The following is a 25,014-nucleotide window of genomic DNA, read 5'->3' on the forward strand; positions in this document are numbered from 1 at the left end:
TTTGGAGTCTCAGCTTCTCCACCGATGCTAGAAGGCTGTCCCTCTCCAGTTCGAGATCATGACGTTCTCTCCTCCCCTGCTCTGGGCTATGGGGTTCCTGGCTAATCGGGGAGGCCGAGCGTGTGAAGTATCTGCTGTGGTGGTCTCCATCTCCCAATTTATCCTGCGTTGAGGAAGGAGTCTCCATGCCTGGTGGTGGCCCCGATCTGGCTGGGAACCCAGATCGGTCATCGTTGTCCGGATATGCGGGGAGGGATTGTTGCCTCCTGACACACATACCCACTTCGTCTTCCTGTGCTGTAGACATCCTTATCTGCTGTAGACTCCTCATCCGGCTCGAAGGACCACTTTGTTGGGGCAGTCTGCCTCCTCTACACTACTAATGCCAGATTATTGAATTGGGACCCGCAGCAGGTGATCGGTCAGAACCACACGGATGTCTTGCTCGCTTTATTTTGCTTTATTTCCACCACCAAGACAGTTACAGCTGTTCTTAGCTCCACCAGGTTGTGGTCGCATAGGGTCAGTAGTATGGGTCTGCGGGGGTGCAGGTGTGTGGGTATTTGTGTGGTCTGCAACAAGAACCACCAAAACAGGTTTAACTATATGAAAATTACATCATAACAAATGCACATGTGAGTACACCCCGCAGCCTTACAATCTAAACATAACAAATCACATATGTAACAGGTTTAACACAGCAACCATAGCTCAGTAAATAACCTTACTCCCCAGACTTAACATATAATGCACATAACTAGTAGGTATACTCTTTACAACGATCCAGTGGCACCCTCTGCTGGTCTCTGAAGTGAACACAAACATGACCGCTTACAGTCGCACTCGGAGTGGCATTCACTCTGCTAATTACTCTGATTAATGCGCGGCACGGGTGCGTCCCGCGATCACATAAAACGTAGGGAATCTCCGTATAATTACCCCTCTAAACCAGCCACCAGCCCAGTCTAACAGATAACAATACTATACAACACAATATAATACAATACAACCTTAACATGCTGCGCCGGAAATAACGCGCTCCTTGGGCTAGCAGTTAGCAACATCACGGCAGTCCAGGGCGTAGATGCTACACCATCTTAAGCTATTACTCCCAACCCCAGTCCTTACTTGAAATAGACGCACACAGTCCACTGGCCGCTGCACCAATCTCCCTCTGGGTTGACAGTCGATATTCTTCACCCGTTCCGCTCGTAGCCGGCGCAGCTGAACTACCGCGTCCTGTGTAGCTCATGCGCAGGCGGCTCTCAATCCCTCCGCCGTCAGCAGGAAGAGAGCGAGCCAGGTCTCCTGATACTTCCCGTGCTGAATCTCCCCCGGAACAGCCTTTTTTACAAGCTCTTTGTGCATCCAATCCAGTTTGCAGAGCCATTGAAAAAGGGGGATCTCTTAGCACTGTGCATAGAAGGTTAAAATACTACAGAGAAAAAATTTGTGTTGTTGAACCAGTCACTTACCTTCTTGATAATAAAAAAGCAACCTTTCAGTATGTTCCAATATTAAAATTATTACAACAAATTTTAAATTGCCAAGCTATTCTAGATAAGGTTATTTCAAATCATAGAGGGAAGCGTGAGTTTATTGTTGACTCCTCCTATGAATTTAAATCTCCAGAGGATGGCAAATATTTAATTGAAAACGGGTTATTGAATGCAGATGAAATCAAGATTTCTATTCGCCTGTATGTGGATGAATTTGAGATTTGCAACCCTTTAGGCACTTCTAGAAAAAAGCAAAAACTCTGTGGTGTTTATTGGGTTTTGGGTAACCTGCCACCAGGATCTCATTCAGCTTTGTCCTCCATTTATCTTGCTGTCCTTTTCAAAAGTGTTGACGCAAAAGTCTATGGTTTTGAGCAAGTGTTACAGCCACTCCTGCAAGATCTTAAAACCTTGGAGACTTATGGTGTGTTTGTCCCTTTGTTGGGCACATCTTTTAAAGGTACAGTTCAGTGTATTGTTTCTGATAACTTAGGTGCGCACACTATCGCAGGCTTTGTTGAAAGTTTTTCAGGTGAGTTCTTTTGTCGATTTTGTACAGCTAAGAGATGTGATGTTGAATCTGACACAGTTGCTTGTGGTGCTTTTAATCTGCGGACTAAAGAACTGCACAATGAACATATAAAAATAGCTCTGGAAACAAATAATCATTGTTTCGGAGTTAAAAGAGAGTGCATTTTTACCAAACACCTCACACATTTCCACGTTCTGACTGGTTTTCCTCCTGATGTAGCTCATGATGCATTAGAGGGTGTTGTGCCAGTGGAGTTGGCTTACTGCTTGTCAGCATTAATTTCAAAAAGTTTTTTACTATTGATAATCTAAATAAAGCAATATTGGCCTTACATACAAGTGGTCAGATAAGACAAATAAACCTCATATTGTGCCACAAAATTTGTCTGCTCGCAAAACTGTGGGGGGAAATGCCCACGAAAATTGGAGTTTGTTGAGGTTTCTCCCTTTTTTGATTGGACATTTAGTACCTGAAAATGAACCTTCATGGTTGGTGTTACTGGATTTAAAAGAGATTATTGAACTTCTTGTTGCCCCAACACATACTGATGAATCCATTTCATATCTTGAAAGCAAGATAACTGAACACAGGCAAAGATACAAAGACTTGTTTCCAGCTGCCAGACTTTTACCAAAGCACCACTTTCTTGAACACTACCCTTATTTAATAAAGTGTTTTGGTCCTTTGGTTACACTCTGGACACTTAGGTTTGAAGCTAAACATAGTTACTTTAAAAAAGTTGTGAAACATACTAGTTGTTTTAAAAACATTCCGCTGACTCTAGCTTCAAGGCACCAATTCATGATAGCATTTCACCTTAACTCGCCCTCCTATGGTAAAACCTCTCTTGATGTACCTAGTGTGTCCTCATTTCCAGTGGATCTTTTGAATCCAAATATTGCTTTGGCTTTAACATCAAAATACCCCGATATAACTGAAGTCGATCTGACTAAGAATGCATCTGTGAATGGCATACAGTACAGCACAGGCATGATAGTTGTTCAGGGGTCAACTAGTGTGTCATTAAAAATGAATTGCTCCTTATTGTGAGAATGCTATGCGGATGGTACACTGACCATTACAGAGCCTTTGAAATAACCCCATCACCAACCAGAGAGACAAAGCTTGTGCATTTAACTGATCTGGGAGACATCTATCCACTGGCAGATTATATTGTTGGAGCAAGCCGAATGGTGACCTTAAAAAGGCATATTATTGTTAAAGGTTTGTTACATTGTATTTAACATGTAGGTATGTTATGATAATTACTACATCAAGGCTTAAGTCAAGGCATTGTTAACTCCTTGCACTTAGCACCATTGAAAACTTTAATCAAATACTATAAAATCTGCACAACTCTGTTCACTGCAGGCACACAGCAGTGACATGAATTGGATTGGTTCTTGGCATATTTTTCTCTCCAGATATGTTTTTGAGAATAATGTGAATTTATCAGCAGATCAGATCTTTTGAAAATCTCTAAACACTAAAAAAAATTTATATAAAAATCCTGATATATATATATATATATATATATATATATATATATATATATATATATATATATATATATATATATATATATTTTTTTTTTTTTTTTTTTTTTTTTTTTTTCTCCCCTCCCTTTTTTTAAGATTGTATTTAACACTTTGTTTTATGGTTTGTGCTTTTTCAGACTGAGAATAATGGCTTCACCCTGCATACTGAAAGTCATATTGGTGGACAACACCTGCCAGAGGCTAACACTACCATGTGGACTTCCTCAATCTGTGAGTGAGCTTATGGAAGAAGTACAGCGCCAGTGTGGACTGACCTACACCTTCAACCTACAGTTTATGGATCCACTCTTTAATGATGACTTCATGAATCTGACCTCAGTATCTGAAATACAAAACAGAGGCACTATTAAGGTGGTAAATCTGTCAGATCCAACCATTTTACAGTCACCTGTTTCATCTGCTGGTTGTCGTTCACCGTCAACTTCAAGTTATTCTGGTGTGAGCTGTCCTGATACAGACATTCTTTCTTCAACTGAGTCTCAGTCTGAGCCATCCACTTCAAGGTCATTGTGGCCAGACAAGTTTTGTGTTCCTCAGTTTTCCTTTGACTCTGAATTAAAACTTGACCGAGCCAATGCAGAATATAAAGAAAATGGGACACTTCTGACTCCAGATAACAAACTTTTGTCAAACATTCTCGATGGACTTGTGCAAGAAATTGTTCATTATGGACTTTATATAACCGACAACCAGTTCAACAGTGTGGGTGAGGCGCTCATACTAAAGCATCCCTGTCTGTCAGAGCGAGGCTCAGTAAGTGGGTATGCTGGTTGGAAACATCGCTTAAAAAACAAGCTTTCAATTTACCGAACTCAGTTACGAAAACTTGGTTGTCACGAAGTAATTGTCAATACTTTGAGCCACAAGCCACAAGGCAAAGGCCCTGCTTTTGCCATTAAAAAGCCAAGGCGCTCTGAAGTGAACTATTGCCCCCCCTATCCCACAGGAGAGACTGAGGAAACTTTAGAAACACTTCGAGTGGAACTTAAAATGGATGTAAAAAAGAGGAACGGCAAAGAAACAGTGCATCGAAAAATGGACAAGACGTTCTCATACAGAAGATTAGAGGTAGTTCGGGAAACACCCATGGTACAAGATTTCCAGGAACGGTGGCCTGCGCTCTTTGATGTGTTTGAGGTTTGTAAAATGGTGATGAAATGTACTGAACTGAAGTTGGTTCAGCCAAAAAAAATATTTGTTGTCTATTTTTTCAGATAAACGCTGAATTCAAGAGAATCACCACTCTGCCACTGCAGTCCCGGTTCCTCTCGCAGCTAGACATTCTGTCTTCCAAACTTATTGCTCTCTATAAAAAAAGAGGTGGACTAATAGGCAAACGCCTAAAAAGTATAATGGACCAAATGACTGAAGTAAGATGAAAAAAAAAAAAGATTCATTCATTTTTTGATTAGGAAATGTAGTAATTTCAAATCTGTCCACACATCCTCTAGGAAGATGTCGACCATGGGCGTGAAAGTGTTCTGAAGGGCCTTTGTGTGTACCTCAATGAAGACCCCGAACATCTGATACGTCAGCATGTAGTGAGTATTATGAAACTGCTAGAATTTTTTACATTTCTAATAGTTGCATGACATTTTTAATTATTTATTATACATATGATAATTATCATATCTGGCAACACTGATTACTGCTTCCTATAGACTGCATATATTGCCGAAAGGAAGTTTATCTAATGTAAAAACGTAAATCTGTCAATATGTGTTTGATAACTCTGGCTTTCTCAAGAACCCGGATGTGTGGCACAAAAATCAGAATTTTGTAACTGAAGTTGAATTATTGAACTGAAAGTGAAAGTACTCCATTAAATCGTTAAATTCAGTTTCAAACCAGTGCATTCAATTTCAAATTATGCACATGCAGATTTAATCTGAGCAATTCAAATTCAGTTTCTGCTGGCACAAGTTTTTGTGATTTATCATCTAGATCAATTTTAAGTAGTTTACATACTTTTAGCTTTTCTTAAAATTTGACTAATTATTGGATAAAGTAATTTTTATCAATGCCAACTAAATCTGAAAAAGTTAAATATTGCCTTTTAAGCTAGTAATGTTTATGTGAATGAGTGAATTTTGCATTTAGCTCATGGTCTGGAAGCTTTAAATTTTCTTTAAATCTTTTTTTTTTTTTTGTCAGGGAGTAAGTGATACAGCCTTTGAAGAATCAGTTGAGGAAACTACTGTGGGGATCTTCACGGTGAAACAACATTAGGCGCAGCCTACTCCAGACGATGTAGGAATTATCCTGGAAGGCCAAATTGTTATCCAGGATTTAGACAATGTTCCTCTGGCTGTTGCACTACTGTTTGGCCTCCTGTATGCTCTAAATATGGATTATCCTCATCAACTCAGGTATACCTTTGAAGTGATCCAGAAACTGATCATGGAGCTAGATGGTGGCACACTTTCAAAGAAAGTCCAGGTCCTGAAGAATAGACTCAATGAGTAATGCTGGCCAGTGAGCATGACCAGCTTATTTGAGGACTTGTCCATTTAAGTTGCTTTTCATTGTTCTCATGTTGTTGTAAACAAACTTTTAAATATGCTTAGTTACTTAAAAAAAAAAGGCGTTCTGTAGAAAGAAGGATTTTCATTGTTTAAGATGTGTTTAGCTGCACTCTATATAATTTTCACATTTTACCAACTGAAAACGTTTGTAAGAAATTGTGCAGTAAGGGGTATGGTGTTCCATATAACACCCCAGAAAGTTGGCCCTTTATAAAAGATAGACATAACTTTGATTTGCGGGTCAATCGTTTGTGGAAGTCCATTTGAAATTTTTATTTATTTATTTTTGTCAGACTCACTTTTGTATCGGTATCTGAACAGAGAGGTTATGTGGCATGCACTTTGTTTTTCTACTTTATGTCAGTGATCCTTGGTTTGTCTGAAAACCCTCCTGTAAACTGTTAGGATGTAGACTCATCTGAATGTTGACTATTTTGTATTAAAATGTTTGGCTTATTGGAAAATGTTATCAGCTGTATTTGTTTTATTCTTGCTACAGTGTACTACTTTCAAAAGGTTTAGGCTATGTAAGATGGATTTGATAGATTAACACCAAATCTATATTGTGATACATTTTAGGTTGTTACCACATAACTACATTGTAAGTGAAACATTTAAATTAATTGTAATGTCTAGATAAAAAACTACATAATATATTCAACATGAAGTAAATTTATGTTACAAGTATAAAAGATTCATATACATAAAATGTGACAGAAATGCATGATATAAACACACTTGGATTAGGATATTTCAACATGAAATGATTAAAAGTTTACAACATGAAATGATTAGAAGTTTTCAACATGAAATATTCACAGTCATTTAACATGTATATATTATGCTGGGATTATATAATGAAGTTATAAAATGAAAACATAATCTAATTGCGTGCAACTGATGTACATGTTTCAATTATATAAATCCAACAGACTTTTTTTTTTCAGTGTATGGAATATTATTAATTAATAATTATTAATAATATTAACATTAGCGTTTCACCTGCTTCCCACACACCTGATCATTAACACCTCCTTACTGAGATAATACGACCGTTTTACAGCAGGACGCTCTGAAAGCTGCACTACACACTTTGGCTACACTAAATTGCCCATAGGTATGAATGAGAGCGTGAATGTGAGTGTGAGTGGATGTTTGTCTCTCTGTGTTGGCCTTGCGACAGGCTGCCGACCTGTTCAGGGTGTACCCTGCCTCTCGCCCTTTGACAGCTGGGATAGGCTCCAGCCCCCCCCGCGACCCTGAACAGGATGAGCGGAAGCAAATGGATGGATGGATGGACAGACGCTCTGAAAGGTACAGGGCAGTGTTCAGGACTAAGATTATAAAGGCTAATCCACCGCGGTGTGAAGATATTCTCTAAACACAAACGCTAAACTGGGAAAAACACTTTACCCTGCATGACATTAAAATGCTGACCTTTGCATGGAGATCTGGGTGACTGGTTTGCAGATGTCGTTTAAGATTTTTCGTGTTTTTACCCGAGATAGTCGCCCCACATGGTTTACACATCGTTTTGTTTGTCACAACATCAAAGGACAAATGTGTCCATACATCGGCTCTTCTCTTTCTCCCTGCTGGCATTGTTTACATAACTTAGTTCTATCAGAAGGAACGACCAATCACAGGCTAGTTTGGCCTTCCCGGGTTTAGAGCAAATTTGTGCACCTGTGCGTGTGATTGGATGTTTTCCTAACTTGTCCCGCCCTGTCACAAAATTAAATACGTTCTGATTGGATGTCGTCCCTGCCAAGGATTTTCGTCTCATTTCCATTCGTTGAAGAAAGTGTCAATTAATTTTGTCATCGTTTTTATCCTTTTAGGTAGTTTTTATTTAGTTATCGCCTTGTTATAGTCATGAAAAAAAAGGTTGTTGATGAAAACTATGATGAAAATAATTCATCAACGAACTTAACACTGGTTCCCAGTGCACTCTCATGACACGTTTAGGTGCACCAGCTCTGTCCAGCTTCCTTCCCCGCCACCTGATCCAACTCACCACCAGATGATGATCAGTTCCCAGCTCAGCTCCTCTCTTCACCCGAGTGTCCAGATCATGCGGCCACGGATCTGGTGATACGATTACAAAATTGATCATCGACCTGCAACTTAGGGTGTTCCAGTGCATCCTGCACTTATGGATATCCTTATGTTTGAACATGGTGTTCATTATGGACAAACTGTGGTTTGCACAGAAGTCCAATAACAAAACACCTTTCGGGTTCAGATCAGACATGCCGTTCCTCCCAGTGATGCCCCTCCAGGTCTCACTGTCATTGCCCATGTGAGCGTTGAAGTCCCCCAGCAGGACAATGGCGTCACCGGATGGAGCACCTTCGAGCACCCTGCCCAGCGACTCCATAAAGGGTGGGTACTCTGAACTGTCATCCAGCGCATAAGCGCAAACAACAGTCAGGACTCTTTCCCTGGCCCGAAGGCCTGGGAATGAGTACCAGTGAAAACTCCGACGTACAGGCAGCAAGCTTGGCAATACAAGAATACCCACCCCTGCTTGCCGCCTCACCGAGGGCAACTCCAGACTGGAACAGAGTCCAGCCTCTCTCCAGGAGACTGGTTCCTGATCCCAGGCCGTGTGTTGAGATGAGCCAGACTATATCTAGCTGGTATCTCTCAACCTCACACACTAGCTCAGGCCCCTTCCCCACCAGAGAGGTGACATTCCATGTCCCAATAGCCAGTCTCGATAGTCGGGAATCGGCTAGCCAAGGTTTCCACCCTTGGCCGCCGCCTGACACACACTGCGCCCGACCCCTACAACACCACCCGCAGGTGCTGGGCCTACAGGAGGGCAGGACCATGTCGTCTCTTCAGGCTGCGCCCAGCCGGGCACTACGGGATGATGACCGGCCACCAGATGCTCTCCCTCGAGCCCCCACCACCACCAGGGGGCCCCCACGCTCGCCCACATTTGTCATGAAACTTTTTGGTTTGTTTTAATTTTTTACATATGCCAATTTCCTAAAAGAAAGAAGAGACTATTCTAACTGTCCATATTTGTAGACTTGTAACAACACTATTTTAATGAGTAGGCTACACTCTAATATTTCTGTCTCAGAGTGATGCTGAAAAGCTAATTCATGCATTTATTACTTCTAGGCTGGACTATTGTAACTCATTATTATCAGGCTGTCCTAAAAGCTCCCTGAAAAACCTTCAGCTGATCCAAAATGCTGCAGCTAGAGTACTGACAGGGACTAGAAAGAGAGAGCAGATTTCTCCCATATTGGCTTCTCTTCCTTCATAGTACTCATTCCACCCCAACAGAGCACTTCGCTCTCAGACTGCTGGCTTACTTGTGGTTCCTAGGATACTTAAGAGTAGAATGGGAGGCAGAGCCTTCAGCTTTCAGGCCCCTCTTCTGTGGAACCAGCTCCCAGCTTGGATTCAGGAGACAGACACCCTCTCTATTTTTAAGATTAGGATGACTGTTGGGTCTTTACCTTACAGTGCATTGAGGCGACTGTTTGTTGTGAGTTAGTTCTGTATAAATAAAATTGAATTGAAAAGGCTGAAGCAGTAATGCATCCTAAAAAAAATTAATAATCAACTTTAACCCTCCAGCATTAATAACGGTTATGTTCAGGGGACAATGAAGTGGTATGAAGGGGGCCCCAAATCAAATCTTGCTTATGGCCCTTCAAGGCTTGGTCCGGCTGTGCTGTAGGTGAAGACAGCAGCAGCAGAGAGGGAGAGGAGCAGCCACAGATGCAGGCTTTGGAAACCGAGGGACAGAGTGAGCGGGGAAGTGTAGTATGTAAGCAGGTAGTAACGTTAGGATAATACAGGGACTTTGAGGTGATGGAGGTAACATTAGATCTATTGCATGAGAATGATAAGCAATGGTGATTGATTAGTATCAGTATTTATTGGTATTTGCATACTTCCCCAAATCTGGCAGCCACGGCACCTTAATCTGATAAAATAGCAAACGGTCAAGGCTGAGAATTGTTGGATGAGCAGCAAGTGTCCATTTTAGGCTACGTCATAGCATTTTAGATATTTAGGTTACAGGTCTGCTGAAAGGCTGCACAGTAGTTTGAATTTGTAGCCTCTATGCTGGTTAAACATGTTTTTAAAAAGCACTCAAACAGGTGAAATAACAGATTTTAAAACTGCTAAATGATAAGTAAAAGCTTTGCATTTTAAGCATCACTGAAGTAAGTGTAAAAAGTATAAAAGTATTATTAGGAAAAGGTATGCCCACACTGAATAAGAGTAAGACAGTGTCAAAATGCCAGGGCCGATTTTTTTTGTCCCAGTGCAGCCCTGGATCCAGCTGGTGACCAGCATGAGGTGGCGGGCTGTTGTGTCTGTGTGTGGTTCTTCCACATGCTACTGAGGTGCTTAGCTTCCTGTAGTTCCTTCTCCTTGCTATTTCTTTGCATTGCTTGATTAATCATTGCTTGCACCTCTTGTTTTTTTTCTCTCCATGTCTTGGCAGTTGTAGCACATATCATTTAAACTTGCTCTGTGATGTTGCTTCTCTTGCATCAAACATGTAATGTGTTGCCGTGCTTGACTAAACATTATTTCCCCAATAATCATTTGTGATCGACCACTGGTTGGTTCTTTACAAGCCAACTGTAACCAAATCTTACTAAACATTTCATGAATAGCACTTGAAGATTTGCTAATCCACAGAGAATAAATGCATCATTATCAAATCTGATAGCAAACATGCCAATTTTGAACTGAAAAGACGTCTGCATCCACTTCTGTTCCTGTCTCCTGACAAACCCCGAAGCCTTTGCCCACAAGTGGGATGGAGAACCTAGGGGGAAAGAAAAAAACACAAGCATGGACTCGTTTTAAGTGTTAAAGTCTAACAACCACCCAGAGTACCCACTTTAATCGAGCAACATGAAACAAAAAGTGGTCCCTCGATGCTAAAGCTGTCCATAATACCATCCTTTGCCTCCAGGAGCTTCAGCAGTTAATGAGCAGCAAATATTAGATGTTTTGATCAACAGTAGGAAGAACATGTGTCTGATTTTATAAACATAAGCCATCTGAATACAATTTAAAGCCACTGGACTGTGTTGAGTGTCATGGTCCTGGGCCATGTGCCCAGTGTTCACTGAGTTTCTCAGTTATGTTCCCAGTTTGTTTTTGATTATTCATCATAGTTTCCTGTCCTGTTATTAGTTATTGTTATTTACGTATGGATTTCCTGGTTCCCATTGTTCCTGTCTCCCCGCGTCTCTGTGTTCTAGTGTCTGTCCTGTCCCTCTGTGTCTGCCTCCTTTGTCTCATGTTTTTGTATTCAGTGCAGTGATGAGTCTGCATCTCTGTGCTTATGTGTTTCCTGTTTTACTTTGTCAGTCTTCGTCTCTTATGCTGTGTTTAGTTTTACTTCCTGTTCTTGTCTTTTGTGATTCCCTGCGCCTGTGCCCCCCGCCTGTTGCCTGTTCCCTTGTTGATGGAGTGGCTGTAGCTCAGGAGGTAGAGCAGGTCATCTACTGATCAGAAGGTTGGCGGTTCAATTTCTGGCTACTCCAGGCTACATGCCAATGTATCCTCGGGCAATATACTGAACCCGACGCAACTGTTGGAGTGTGAATGTTCAATAAAAGCTTAGTTAATCATGGAAGTGTGAATGGGGTAAACGTGTTGTATAAGCGCTTTGAGTGCTCAGACAGAGTAGAAAAGTGCTATATAAGAACTAGTCCATTTACCATTTTGTTAGTCCTTGTGTATATACTGTCTGTGTTTTCCCGTCATTGTGGAAGATCCCCCTGCTGTGTCTCTTCCCGTCTGTATTTTCCTTAGTTTTAGTTCTGGCACCTGTCCAGACCCAGTGTAGTTGTTTACTATTTCTTGTCCGATTCTCTCAATAAACCACGTTAAAGTTCAGTTTTGCCTGATGAGTCCTGGATTATGGGTCCAACCTTGCAAGTCTCACAGCTAGGTTAGGTCTCTTAGACTAAACCAAAGAAATAGATTAAAAATAATGTTAATAACAATAACATCTGAAAGGTCTGGGTTCGATTCCACCTTAGCCCAGGCCTCTCCCTCTCTCTGTGTGGAGTTTGCATGTTCTCCCCGTGTCTGCGTGGGTTTCCTCCCACAGTCAAAAGACATGCACTTACTGGGGTTAGGTTAATTGGCCACTCTAAATTGCCCATAGGTGGGAATGAGAGTGTGAAAGGTTGTCTGTCTCTCTGTGTTGGCCCTGCAACAGGCTGGCGACCTCACCAGGGTGTATCCTGCCTGATGAAGCACAATGAATGTAGGTAAGGAGACCAATACGAGAACGAGAATGAACCACAGTGGTTTTGTACTCTGAGGTTCCCTCCTGAAGAAGCAGAGGCAACAGCGCTCCATGCTCCATCCTCGTGTTTCTGGTTACCATGGCAAAATTTTTAGTGTGTTTTTCCCTTTAAAACATGTTCCCTGTGCACTTTCATTTGTTGTCCTGCACCATAAATATGTACAGATAAATACATTTACCATTTTCTTAAATTTCAATACATGTGACCGATCTCAGAGGGAGTGAGATTATTTATTTATGTAACTTCAATTTAAAACAGCAATTGGCTCAAGCCTCTATAATACTGTAGAGTCCCAACAGTATTATAGAGGAGCCCAGTGATCCCCTCTGAGTAAGCACTACTTTACTATTTTAGATTCTTTAAAGTAGCACCTTTAACTTAGGTGACAGCGTTGCACTTTTGACTGTGTGTATGTGTGTGTGTGTGTGTGTGTGTGTGTGTGTATTTTGGAATGCATTTATAAATGACTCCATGCTGTGTGCTGCCCTCTAGTGGCACGTGGTGATGTCTTTTTATAGTGAGTTTTCATATTGAGTTATATTAGTTGTGGAAAAATGTGCTGGTCTTATTATAGACGGGTTTTGATACACGCACAATAGTACTTGGTAGAATCAATTCACTGATATGACTGATCAAAATAACAGCTGAGCCTCATCATTAAGGTGCACGTTTAAGGTCTATTATACAGGGGTTGGACAATGAAACTGAAACACCTGTCATTTTAGTGTGGGAGGTTTCATGGCTAAAGTGGACCAGCCTGGTGGCCAATCTTCATTAATTGCACCAGTAAGAGCAGAGTGTGAAGGTCCAGTTAGCAGGGTAAGAGCACAGTTTTGCTCAAAATATTGCAATGCACACAACATTATGGGTGACATACCAGAGTTCAAAAGAGGACAAATTGTTGGTGCGCGTCTTGCTGGCGCATCTGTGACCTAGACAGCAAGTCTTTGTGATGTATCAAGAGCCACGGTATTCAGGGTAATGTCAGCATACCACCAAGAAGGACGAACCACATCCAACAGGATTAACTGTGGACGCAAGAGGAAGCTGTCTAAAAGGGATGTTCGGGTGCTAACCCGGATTGTATCCAAAAAACATAAAACCACGGCTGCCCAAATCACGGCAGAATTAAATGTGCACCTCAACTCTCCTGTTTCCACCAAAACTGTCCGTCGGGAGCTCCACAGGGTCAATATACACGGCCGGGCTGCTATAGCCAAACCTTTGGTCACTCGTGCCAATGCCAAACATCGGTTTCAATGGTGCAAGGAGCGCAAATCTTGGGCTGTGGACAATATGAAACATGTATTGTTCTCTGATGAGTCCACCTTTACTGTTTTCCCCACATCTGGGAGAGTTACGGTGTGGAGAAGCCCCAAAGAAGCGTACCACCCAGACTGTTGCATGCCCAGAGTGAAGCATGGGGGTGGATCAGTGATGGTTTGGGCTGCCATATCATGGCATTCCCTTGGCCCAATACTTGTGCTAGATGGGCGCGTCACTGCCAAGGACTACCAAACCATTCTGGAGGACCATGTGCATCCAGTGGTTCAAACATTGTATCCTGAGGGCGGTGCCGTGTATCAGGATGACAATGCACCAATACACACAGCAAGATGGTGAAAGATTGGTTTGATGAACATGAAAGTGAAGTTGAACATCTCCCATGGCCTGCACAGTCACCAGATCTAAATATTATTGAGCCACTTTGGGGTGTTTTGGAGGAGCGAGTTAGGAAACGTTTTCCTCCACCAGCATCACGTCGTGACCTTAAAATCCCTCTGACCACTGTGCAGGACTTGTATATGTCATTCCCAAGACGAACTGACGCTATATTGGCTGCAAAAGGAGGCCCTACACCATACTAATAAATTATTGTGGTCTCAAACCAGGTGTTTCAGTTTCATTGTCCAACCCCTGTATATTCCACTACATATCAGAAGGTGCAGAACTTTTCTCTAAACTGTATTCATCTTACATCTTATATTTATTATGCAGAGTTTGGAAATTTTCAAATTTAAAATAGATATTCAGATTTTTAAAAAATGAATTATTTTAGACTATTAATAATACTGTCACTGGCCACTTCATTAGGTGGTTGTTAACTAATCACTTGTTATAGCCAAGGTATGCAGAAAAGCATTTCTGAAACAAAAGCATTTCTGAACCTTGAAGCAGATGGACTACAGCAATTCAATTATATTCAGTTTTATTTATATAGCCCCAAATCACAACAGTCACCTCAAGGTGAATTATACAGTGAGAAGGAAAAACTCCCTTTAACAGGAAGAAACCTCCAGCAGAACCAGGCTCAGGGAGGGGGGGGGTCATCTGCTGAGGGGGGAGAGACAGGACAAAAGACACACTGTGGAACAGAGACAGAGATTAATAATAACTAATGATTAAATGCAGAGTGGGGTATAAACAGAGTAAAAAGAGGTGAATGAAAAGAATCACACATTGCATTATGAAAACCCCCCAGCAGTTTAGGCCTATAGCAGCATAACTAAGGGAGGGTTCAGGGTCACCTGATCCAGCCCTAACTATAAGCTTTATCATAAAGGAAAGTTTTAAGCCTAATCTTAAAAATAGAGAGGGTGTCTGTCTCCTGAATCCAAGCTGGAAGCTGGTTCCACAGAAGAGGCGCCTGAAAGCTGAAGGCTCTGCCTCCCATTCTACTCTTAAGTATCCTAGGAACCACAAGTAAGCCAGCAGTCTGAGTGAAGTGCTCTGTTGGGGTGATATGGTACTATGAGGTCTTTGAGATAAGATGGGGCCTGATTATTCAAGACCTTGTATGTGAGGAGAAGAATTTTAAATTCTATTCTAGATTTAACAGGGAGCCAATGAAGAGAAGCCAATATGGGAGAAAACTGCTCTCTCTTTCTAGTCCCTGTCAGTACTCTAGCTGCAAAATGCAAAAAAGTGGTCCTACATATTTGTTTAATTTAAATTTAGAAGCAGGAAATTAGAGGTCATCCAGGCCTTTATGTCTTTAAGACATTCCTGCAGTTTAACTAATTGATGTGTGTCATGTGGTTTCATGGATTGATAAAGCTGAGTATCATCTGCATAACAATGACAATGTATCCAATGTTGCCTAAGGGAAGCATGTATAATGTAAATAGAATTGGTCCTAGCACAGAACCCTGTGAACCCCATAATTAACCTTAGAAGACTCCCCATTTACATGAACAAATTGGAGTCTATTAGATAAATATGACTCAAACCACTGCAGTGCAGTACCTTTAATACCTATAGTATGCTCTAATCTCTGTAATAAAATGTTATGATCAACAGTGTCAAAGCTGCACTGAGGTCCAACAGGACAAGCACAGAGATGTATTGTGTATTGTATTGCCCGTCCCTTTATGACCACAGTGTAATCATCTTCTGATGACTGTTTCCAGCAGGATAGCATCACAAAGCTGAAATCCAACTGGTTTCTTGAACATCACAATGAGTTCACTGTACTCAAATGGCCTCCAGACTCACCAGATCTCAGCATCTTTGTGATGTGGTGGAACCAGAGATACACATCATAGATGTGCAGCTGACAAATCTGCAGCAGCTGTGATGCTGTCATGTCAGCGTGGACCAAAATCTCAGAGGAATGTTTCCAGCACCTCTTTGAATATGTAGCACAAAGAATTAAAGCAGTTCTGAAGCTAAAATGAGGTCCAACCCACAATTGCAAGGTATAACTAATGAAGTGGTCAGTGAGTCTATATGGCCCTTGAGTTCCTATATAATAACATTACATCTTAATTATAACCTTGGTTTTAAAGGGTCAAACAGAATGTGTCTTGTGTTTTATTTATGTAACAGACTCAAAAGCCATTCAGTACTTTATGTACTTTTTCTTCATTTTTATTAAAAGCAGACATGAATGATCTTTGACCCACTGACAGAAGGGGGCAGCATTGAACTATCTGCAAGATCCCAGAGACAGACTCTATTGCATTGATATTGTCTGCATTAATATGAACCATGTGGAGGCAGGAGTCATGCACCTGTGCTGAAGAAAGTAAAACACTCACATCAGCTATTCATGCTGTGCCTACACGGATGATGCTTGTAACAGTCCTAACATGTGCATTATATTGCATCACTGGTGGTCAGAACCTGAAAGAGTCATAAATCTGCAATGAAAAGATGCAACAACCACATTTAGTTGATGCAAGTATGTAATATTACTCAGTTTAATGCAATATTTTTACATTCTGCATCACCGTGGACTATATATCTATAAGATATGGCCACAAAAACAGTCTGCATAACATTAACTTCATAACTGGGAAATACTGATGATTTACTCATTCAGCTGACCCTTTTGTTCATTCAGAAATCTGCTGACTCAGCTGACAAGTTCACACTTCCTCCTTTTCACCTTCTTCTTCTGTCCTGCCTCCTGAATGTACTGATGAGCACACAGACAGAGATTTACTGTCCATAACTGATGAACATGTTAGACACAATAAAACACAGTTTGGGGGGGGAAAGTCGACTTGTTTCAACGCGGGGATTTTTGCCACGGGCGGAAGCATTTCTTTAGTTAGTCAGCATCTGAGACGCTCAGCCTGTCATAACTCGATGTGATGAAACCACTGAAGTGCACGGCTGCAGGCACTCACAGGCTGCCATTGTTACTGTGGTGCAAGCAGGTGTGTGTGATTACTTATGTCAGCTTATGTTACAAACATTCAGGAAAAGATGAATGGATGGATGGAGTCTATTCCAGCTGTCATAGGGTAAAATGCAGAGCACACCCAGGACAGGTCCCCAGCCTAACACACAGAGCCAGACAACTGCTCATACTCACCAGTTCAGAAGCACCAGTTAACCCGTGCATGCCTCTGGACTGTGGGTGGAAGCCAGAGCACCTGGGGAGAACCTGTGCATCTTCTTGCTGTGAGGTGACAGTGCTCACAAAGCACTGCTGTGCTGCCCTTTTTTTCCTTTTATGTGATTAAAATTAAATGAACTTGTGAAACCTGCATATCATTAGGTCAGAATTAAATGCAGAATGACTGAAGAGTTTATAAATGATATTTTTGTTCTTTTTTTACATTACTTTCATGATCCACTACTATTACAGGTTGGTCACTTCTTATATTCACCTGTGATTCTCGCTGTGCTCCAGATTTTGTGTGAGCTAGAAACAGGTCAGCCTCACCTTTGGGGAAACTTTTCCAGAAACTTCCTGCCATCATTTTTTCCTTGCCCAGGAACCTTTAAGAAACCCAGCATATTCTCTAGATTTGTAAATAAGAATAACAACTTTCAGAGTTAACCCTGGGTTTACTGACCAATCAGTTCTCCAGAGAACGACGTTACCATTCCTCAAAGATCCCTCAGAGCTCTGCAGGGAGCGTCTAAAGTTTTTCAGCAGCATCTAAAGTCTACGTGTTTCCCTGATGAGCATCAGAAAGCATCAGAGATTCTTAGATTCTTGATTTATTTCTTTCGGCAGCAAAAAATTTTGCAATAGTTTTATTCTGTAAACATTTGTATAGGATCCTGAAGCAGGACACTCTGTATGTGAGCTTAGCCTGTTTGAGTTCTGTTTTTATAGTTAATCCTCAAGCAGTGCCAAATCTGCAGCTGAGAGAATAAAAACTAAAGTTGTCAGGATCAGGTTACGTTTAAAGTTTCAGTTTAAAATCAGCTGGAAGTGACACATTTTATTTACAGCATGTTTTACGTGTAATACAGATTCTCTGCTGGGAGAATATATGTGCAGCTTGTTAAGCTGTACTTCACTGCAGCCACTGAATGACAGCAACTGTGTGTTGCAGGGTGTGCATGTATTAATTAGTTGATTTATAAATAAATAAAATGCTGTTATAACTGATTCTGATCTGCTGCTGAGTCTCTTTATCGCTGCTGGAACTGCAGCTACTACAACACTGAACCCACCAAGAATATCTGTTAAATCAGTCACATTAATGTCTCTGTGATCTCAGTATCAGGCTGTGGGTCAGTAACCTTAAATGTTTAAATGGATCCAGTTTAGAGCAGCTCTGATGTGCAGAGCAGCACAGAGAGCACACCCAGCAATACAATTATTAACTGAAATTGAAATGTTTATTTTACCACCCCGTGTGCTGAATCACCAGATTAATGATTATTAATGTTCTCTGCACATTATTAATCACCTCTGAAGTAGGTGGATTAGGGATCATTTTAGTGGCATATGACCCACACTGTAAACCCAGATTTTGATTCCACTTAAAAATATTGAGTTCGTGGATATCATTCTTTGATTATTCTTTTCTCACCTTTGTTTTGTTTTTGTTTTTCTTTCTCACTCCTTTTTGTACCCTTTCCTTTCTGCCTGTCACGCCTGGTATAAATAAATGAAATAAAATCAAAATACAAACTAAATACATGCTAACAAGAGTAGCCTATTGTAAAACTTAAAGAGCTATTCTTGGAAAAGCAAATATGTTTGGTACACCAGCGTATTCGGATCATATTCTGAGTGCGAAAACTGCCAGACATGACAGGCTAAAAAAAAATATTGAGTTCATATTACTTAAAATTGCCTAGAATGTGAACATTACTTGTTAATGCTGAGTAGACTGTACTTCTTGATGGTCTATCTTATTGTAATCATGTGTTTGAGTTCAAACAACTTAATATCATCAAGTTTTGCACCTGCTAAAAATCTAGTTTATACCAGTTTTAAGAGAGTGGATTAATACGCCGCTGCATGGTGGCACGATGGTTAGCAGTGCTACCTCACAGATAGAATACTATCTAGAAGGTCTGGGTTCAATTCCGGCTTGGCCCAGGCCTCTCGCTGTTTGGAGTAGTAGACATTTGGTGTTTTTGCTCACAACGCTCTTTCGTATAGTTTTTTATTGTTCCATGAACAAATTTGTAAATGTTAATGTACCAGCATTCAGCAGGGCTGAGTTTTATCATGTTTATTTACCAAATTTAAACAGACACAGTTCAACACTGTAAAAAATATTTGTGTTACTGGGCAGCATGGTGGTGTGGTGGATAGCACTGCTGCCTCACAGCTGGAATAGCTATCTGATAGTCTGGGTTCAATTCCACCTTAGCCCTCTCTGTGTGGGTTTCCTCCCACAATCTGAAGACATGCAGTTACTTGGGTTAGGTTAATTGGTCTCTCTAAATTGCCCACAGGTGTGAATGGTTGTCTGTGTCAGCCCTGCAACAGGCTGGTGACCTGTATGGGGTGTACCCTGCATCTTACTGCCTTGTCAGCTGGGATAGGCTCCAGCCCCCACCACCCCCACACAACCATGAAAAGGATAGGGGGGATGGATTGATCAAAAGACATTTTATTTTTTCATGAACTATAAAAGATAAGTTTGGTCAATTAGAACATGCAATTTAGTTCAATTGGAAATGGAGTAGTGCTTACTTAACAGGCTGAGTTAAATGAACTGTTTCATTACTTAAAAAATTTAAGGCAAAGAGTTACCTTGGTTTTTTTAAGTAGATTCAACTTATCTGGGTTTACAGTGCATGAAAGGCCCCTTTGAGACTGGTTAGATGCTGCCAACACTGCACCAATAATGGGAGCGTGTGGGGGGGGAACGCTGGATTAGCTTAACCAGCTTTGTGTAACCGTTTATCCTGATTGCCGAAGTTGGGATAAGTGAATCCAGATAACAGACAGATACACTGGGATGTTGAAGGCCCTGGTTCAGATCATAACATTTATCATTTCTCACAGTTTCCTAACTAAACATTTCAGAGGGATGTTGGTTTATATTTGTGTGAAGCTCAAAGCCTGAGAGGCTTCCAGAGGTCCAAACCCATGTCTCCAGGATTCAGTTCATCTGTTTACACTACGAAGCTCCATCGTGACAGGGATCCTTTAAAGTTGCACAATTGCATTTCATGGCTGGTGATTCACAGACAGTCACTGAACCAGTGAACTTCATGAACACTAATAAGTGAAAGAAACTCTGAGTGATGATTCATCTCCTGGTGATGTCGGCAGACTCTTGTATCTGAGACAGAAATCTACAGGAAATTACACAAACCAACAATATCTGCTTTTAAGACTCTTTGATTTTTGATGATGACATGAGTTGAGATGTTCCTTTCACTGGCCCCAATATCACCGCACTCAGGTCTGAGTTTGAGCCTGTATTGAGTCATTTGGACTGAAAGTAGCAGGAAAAATAGGCACATGTCTGATGCACACTGTCAAAACAGCAAAGCCTGACCCAAAATCAAAGCTGAGGTGCACTTTTTGCAGTGCGTGTCAGTACCCGCAGAGCTTCTGTGCGTGCTGTTGCTACACGTCTGCAGCGAGCTGTGTATTTTTGAAACAAGACGCAAGAATGTGTGAATGTGTGATAACATGACCAGACTGTTAGCTGAGTCACTGAAATCTAATTAACTGCTGTGTGAATAAGAAACCTAGACAGTGCAGTTTAATACAAACTCATTCATGTGCCACATACTGTACAGCACATTTGGCTCACAGATGAACTCTGACATTAGCCTTCAAAAATCTAGCATAAATAAATGTCATGCTCCCACAGATATGATTTTGAATTTTGGATTATTTCCTGTTACTGAGTTTCCATTAATTGATTCTTGTTTTGGCTTCATTGCTGTTCTGCTGTTGTTGAAGAGGCTGTACTGGACAAAGGATGCTGAACATGGAGCTGCAGGCAGGAGGAAAAGAGGAAGACCTCAGAGGAGGTTCATGGATGCAGTGAAGGAGGACATGCAAAGGTTTGGTGTGATGGAGGCAGAGGAGCCGCTGTGGCGCCCCCTAAAGGAAGCCAAAACAAGACAGTTTGGGGTTCATGCTTAACTTTATCGTTACTCTAACAATATTTTTAGTTTTTGTGATATTAATTGTTCCTTTTGTCTCATTAAGGTGTCCACGTCCACCGTCTATCATCTAGTTTAGTGCTACCCTTGTGTTAGCTGTCTTTGGGTTATTTCCAGTCTTTCTTTGAAGGTTATCTTTCTTAATGTCTTGTTTTACTTGCTGCTGCTCCTGATGGCCTTCGCCTCTGGTTGCTCTTCTCCCAGCTGTGCCTGCTTGTGTATTTAGAGCCCCGTCATCCTCTCTGACATGTTTGTTTGTGTTGTTCTTGGTTTTTCGGTGGATCTCCTCCTGTTAAAAGGAGTTCTTCTTCCTTATTGTTCATAGAGGTTATCATAGAGATCAATGGAGTTTTATCAATAACATCCTTACATTATAAACTTAAGATGATGGTTTGCTGGGATTTGGTGCCACGTAAAGAACGGTAAAGAAAAGGGAAGTGTGGTGAGTTAAGATAAGCAGAGGTACAAAACAGTCAAAGTAAAGCAAACGTATGGTTGTAAATTAAGATTTAGTGAAGTCAGAGGAAGTGAAGCTGTAAAAACAGGAAAAAGCGATCACGGCATATTTATAATCTTTCAACCCACATCATCATAAAACACCAAAATTCGAAAAATGAGACAAAACCTGAATCTTAACAAAGGGCTGACAGTTTGAAAAATTTCAGAAGGAATTTATTCATTTGCCTCAACTGTTCAGATTTTCATGAAAAAGTAGTGAGTCTGTGAAATGAAGGAAATCGTTGACTTGAGTAATAATTATGGGAAAGTGAATACACCAAAAAAGTACTTGATTGCAAAAGAAGTTGGGAAGATGCCTCAGACAACAAAGAACAGAAAAGAAATTGTCCCAGTAATGTTTATCATTTTTCATGAACTGTCTGAAAGCCTGACGTCTGGCCTTCTGTCACGCTTCCATTCTGTTACTCAGACTTCCTGTAGTGGTCCTCTACACCTTCACTCAAAATCATGCTGTATTTTTTTTTTTAGATATAATGTAATCACTGTACAAACTGACTTTTTTGAAAACCTGCCTGTTGCTGTTATGCAACATCTACTCTGTTTTGCTTAGTAATCCTTCCTCATATTTTTTCAATAACATTCCTCTCTGTTCGCTTTACTTCTTCCAAGTTATTCCAGGAGGCTTAAGGATTTTCATTTTACCCTCTTGGCAGGCAGCTCAACAAAAGACACCATGAAAACTGCCCCTCTGCATGATCTGAAGAGGATTTTTGACGTCCTCGACACGTCTGGATTTCCTGCAGTCTTTGACGTCTCCAACAGACTGAAGCAGGAAGTCGGGATGAGTAATGTTTAAATGGGTGAGTATTCTTACTAAGGAGACACTATTTTCTATGTAATAACTGCTTAGTAAATACACTAAAAATGTGCTCTGTGCAAGACAAATGATATATGACATGTTAAGAGATAAAGTTGTTAGTGGTTGAATGTCAGAGTGTTGCTCACTGAAGTTTTTTTAAATTCATGAAATCTTTTCCATTTACTGCTGTATTCATCACTGCAACTGTAAACCCTCCACATGCTGCATCACACAAATCCTTTCCTTTACTTCCTTTCTTTGTGCCTCCACAGAGGAATAAAATGAAGCTGTCATATCTAATATTAGGCTCATATTCTGAAATACGGAAATAGGTTGAATATCTCATGTTTCAGAGTTTGTCTGTTTGACCTTTTTGTCAATACAAATCAATGTGATGTATGTCTTTAGCCACTCCCAGTTTAAATGTATGAAATGAGGAAGGATGTCAGTAACAGATATTGGTCCGTCAGTCTAGAATTCATGAGACGTATTTATTTTGTAGCCTGAGCTGGAGGGGGGCAGCACATCAAGCCTGATCTGGGGCCTGTAGTTTGGCCTCTGACTGTGACCAGCTGCGGGTGTGTTATTCCTGTTCACACACGCTGGAACATGTACTAACAAGTCTGAACGTGTGCAGCTCAGTTTGGATGTTTGAGGCAGGATTCGTTTGTCTTTCATTTCTGGACTGTGGGAATAAATGGCCAGTTGTAATCTGCCAACTCTTATGGAATAAAGAATTCTACAGTTGGTAGCTGCTGTGTACTTTTGGACCTGTTTCCAATCATTATTAAATGATTCATGAATATGAGAACTTAGCTGCTTTACCTATTAGCATATGCTGAGTACCTGCATGCAAGTAAAAATGAATCAAGGGCCCAGTGCTGTATAATCTGAACATCCCCACAGGTACACGTGAGAGCACAAGTCTCCGATGGAGTCAGAGCAGACAAAAGCATTTCATATCTCAACTAAACTGAACATGTCCACTAGTAATAACACAAGTCACGTACATACATTAGACTATATTTTTAATATAATTTATTGCCCATTTATTGCTTGTTGTAATGATGCCAGCTGTTGCTTTGGCATCCTCTTGACAACACTTGACATGTATACATAAAATTGCATAAGAAATGGATGTAGACACTTTAACATCGCCTCCACTTTGTGACACCTCAGTGTTGTTAGCCTTTGATTGGGCCTGCTGAACCTGTTTTCAGTGTTTATCAAAAGAAAAATTGGATGATTTATCATCGTCGGCAAGATGCCGACCTTGGTATCCTTTCCATTAATCCACAAGTACTGAAAAACCTTATTTTATATCACTGAAGTGGATCTAAAAGTAATATAAGTTCATTAAAAAAGTGTTTGGCAATGTTTTGAGATGAGTGTGAGAGTCGTTTTGCTGTAATTTGTCTTAATGAGCATCAGTATATCATCACCAGCTCATCAGTATGATAACTACTTTTACAAGTGTATTACTGAGTGAAGTAACATGAAACTTCAGAAATGTATTGTAGAGTTTGTTGTTATGTTAACCAGACAGTATTTAGTACATGGTTAGGAGAAATGCCAGTGTTTTGGTGAGCACAGCACTCGTGGTAGCCGGGTGCCATGTTGTACTTATGTTTTGGTAACGCCATGTTCAAGTTTAACGGCATCCTGGGCCTGAATGTTGTGGGAATTTATGCAGATGTTACTTGTCTGTAAATGTATGTTGAAAACATTTGCATTGTTTGTTGTTGCTTTTGAAAAGGTAAACAGACTGTTTCTTACACTATACTGCCAAAAGTATTCCCTCACCATCAAAATCACTAAATCCAGGTGTTCCAGTCACTTCCACAGGTGTATAAAGCAGCACCTCAGCATGCAGACTGCTTCTGCAAACATCAGTGAAAGAATGGGTCGCTCTCAGGAGCTCAGTGAGTTCCAGCGTGGTACCGTGATAGGATGATACCTGTGCAACAAGTCCAGTCACTGCTAAATATTCCACAGTCAGCTGTTAGTGGGATCATAACAAAGTGGAAGTGATTGGGAAGGACAGCAACTCAGCCATGAAGTGGTAGGCCACGTAAAATCACAGTGGGGGGGTCAGAGGATTAGTGTTGTAGTACTTGAGACCGGTCTTGGTCTCAAGACTGGTCCTGAGACCACTTTTTGATGGTCTCGGTCTTGTCATGGACTTAACCACATTTGTACTCGGTCTTGTCTCAGTCTCAAACATTGAGGACTCAGGATTTTATTTCAAGACCAGCCAAGAGCACAACTGTGGAAATATCACCAAATTGCCAGAATATTGTCCAATTTATTTGTTAACATCTTTGCTTTTATTGCATGTAAACTGTACTGATTCAAATCCAATAAAGACTGTGCTGCTCTGCCTTCGCCCAGGAGCACACCCCGCCCACTCCACCCCGGCTAGGTCACTGCTATTATCG

General features: G+C 40.9%; 1 protein-coding gene across 1 annotated transcript; it reads left to right on the forward strand.

The window, feature by feature from the left end:
- The first annotated feature begins 4,523 nt into the window (after nt 1–4,523).
- Nucleotides 4,524–6,056, forward strand: LOC115788190 (uncharacterized). Its single transcript, XM_030741132.1, has 5 exons — nt 4,524–4,727; nt 4,805–4,960; nt 5,042–5,131; nt 5,745–5,804; nt 5,877–6,056. The coding sequence occupies exons 1-5, from the start codon at nt 4,581–4,583 to the stop codon at nt 6,054–6,056; spliced, it is 633 nt and encodes a 210-aa protein (XP_030596992.1). The 5' UTR covers nt 4,524–4,580.
- The last annotated feature ends 18,958 nt before the right edge of the window (nt 6,057–25,014 follow it).

Source organism: Archocentrus centrarchus, chromosome 11, assembly GCF_007364275.1.
Source record: "Archocentrus centrarchus isolate MPI-CPG fArcCen1 chromosome 11, fArcCen1, whole genome shotgun sequence".
NCBI lineage: Eukaryota > Metazoa > Chordata > Actinopteri > Cichliformes > Cichlidae > Archocentrus > Archocentrus centrarchus.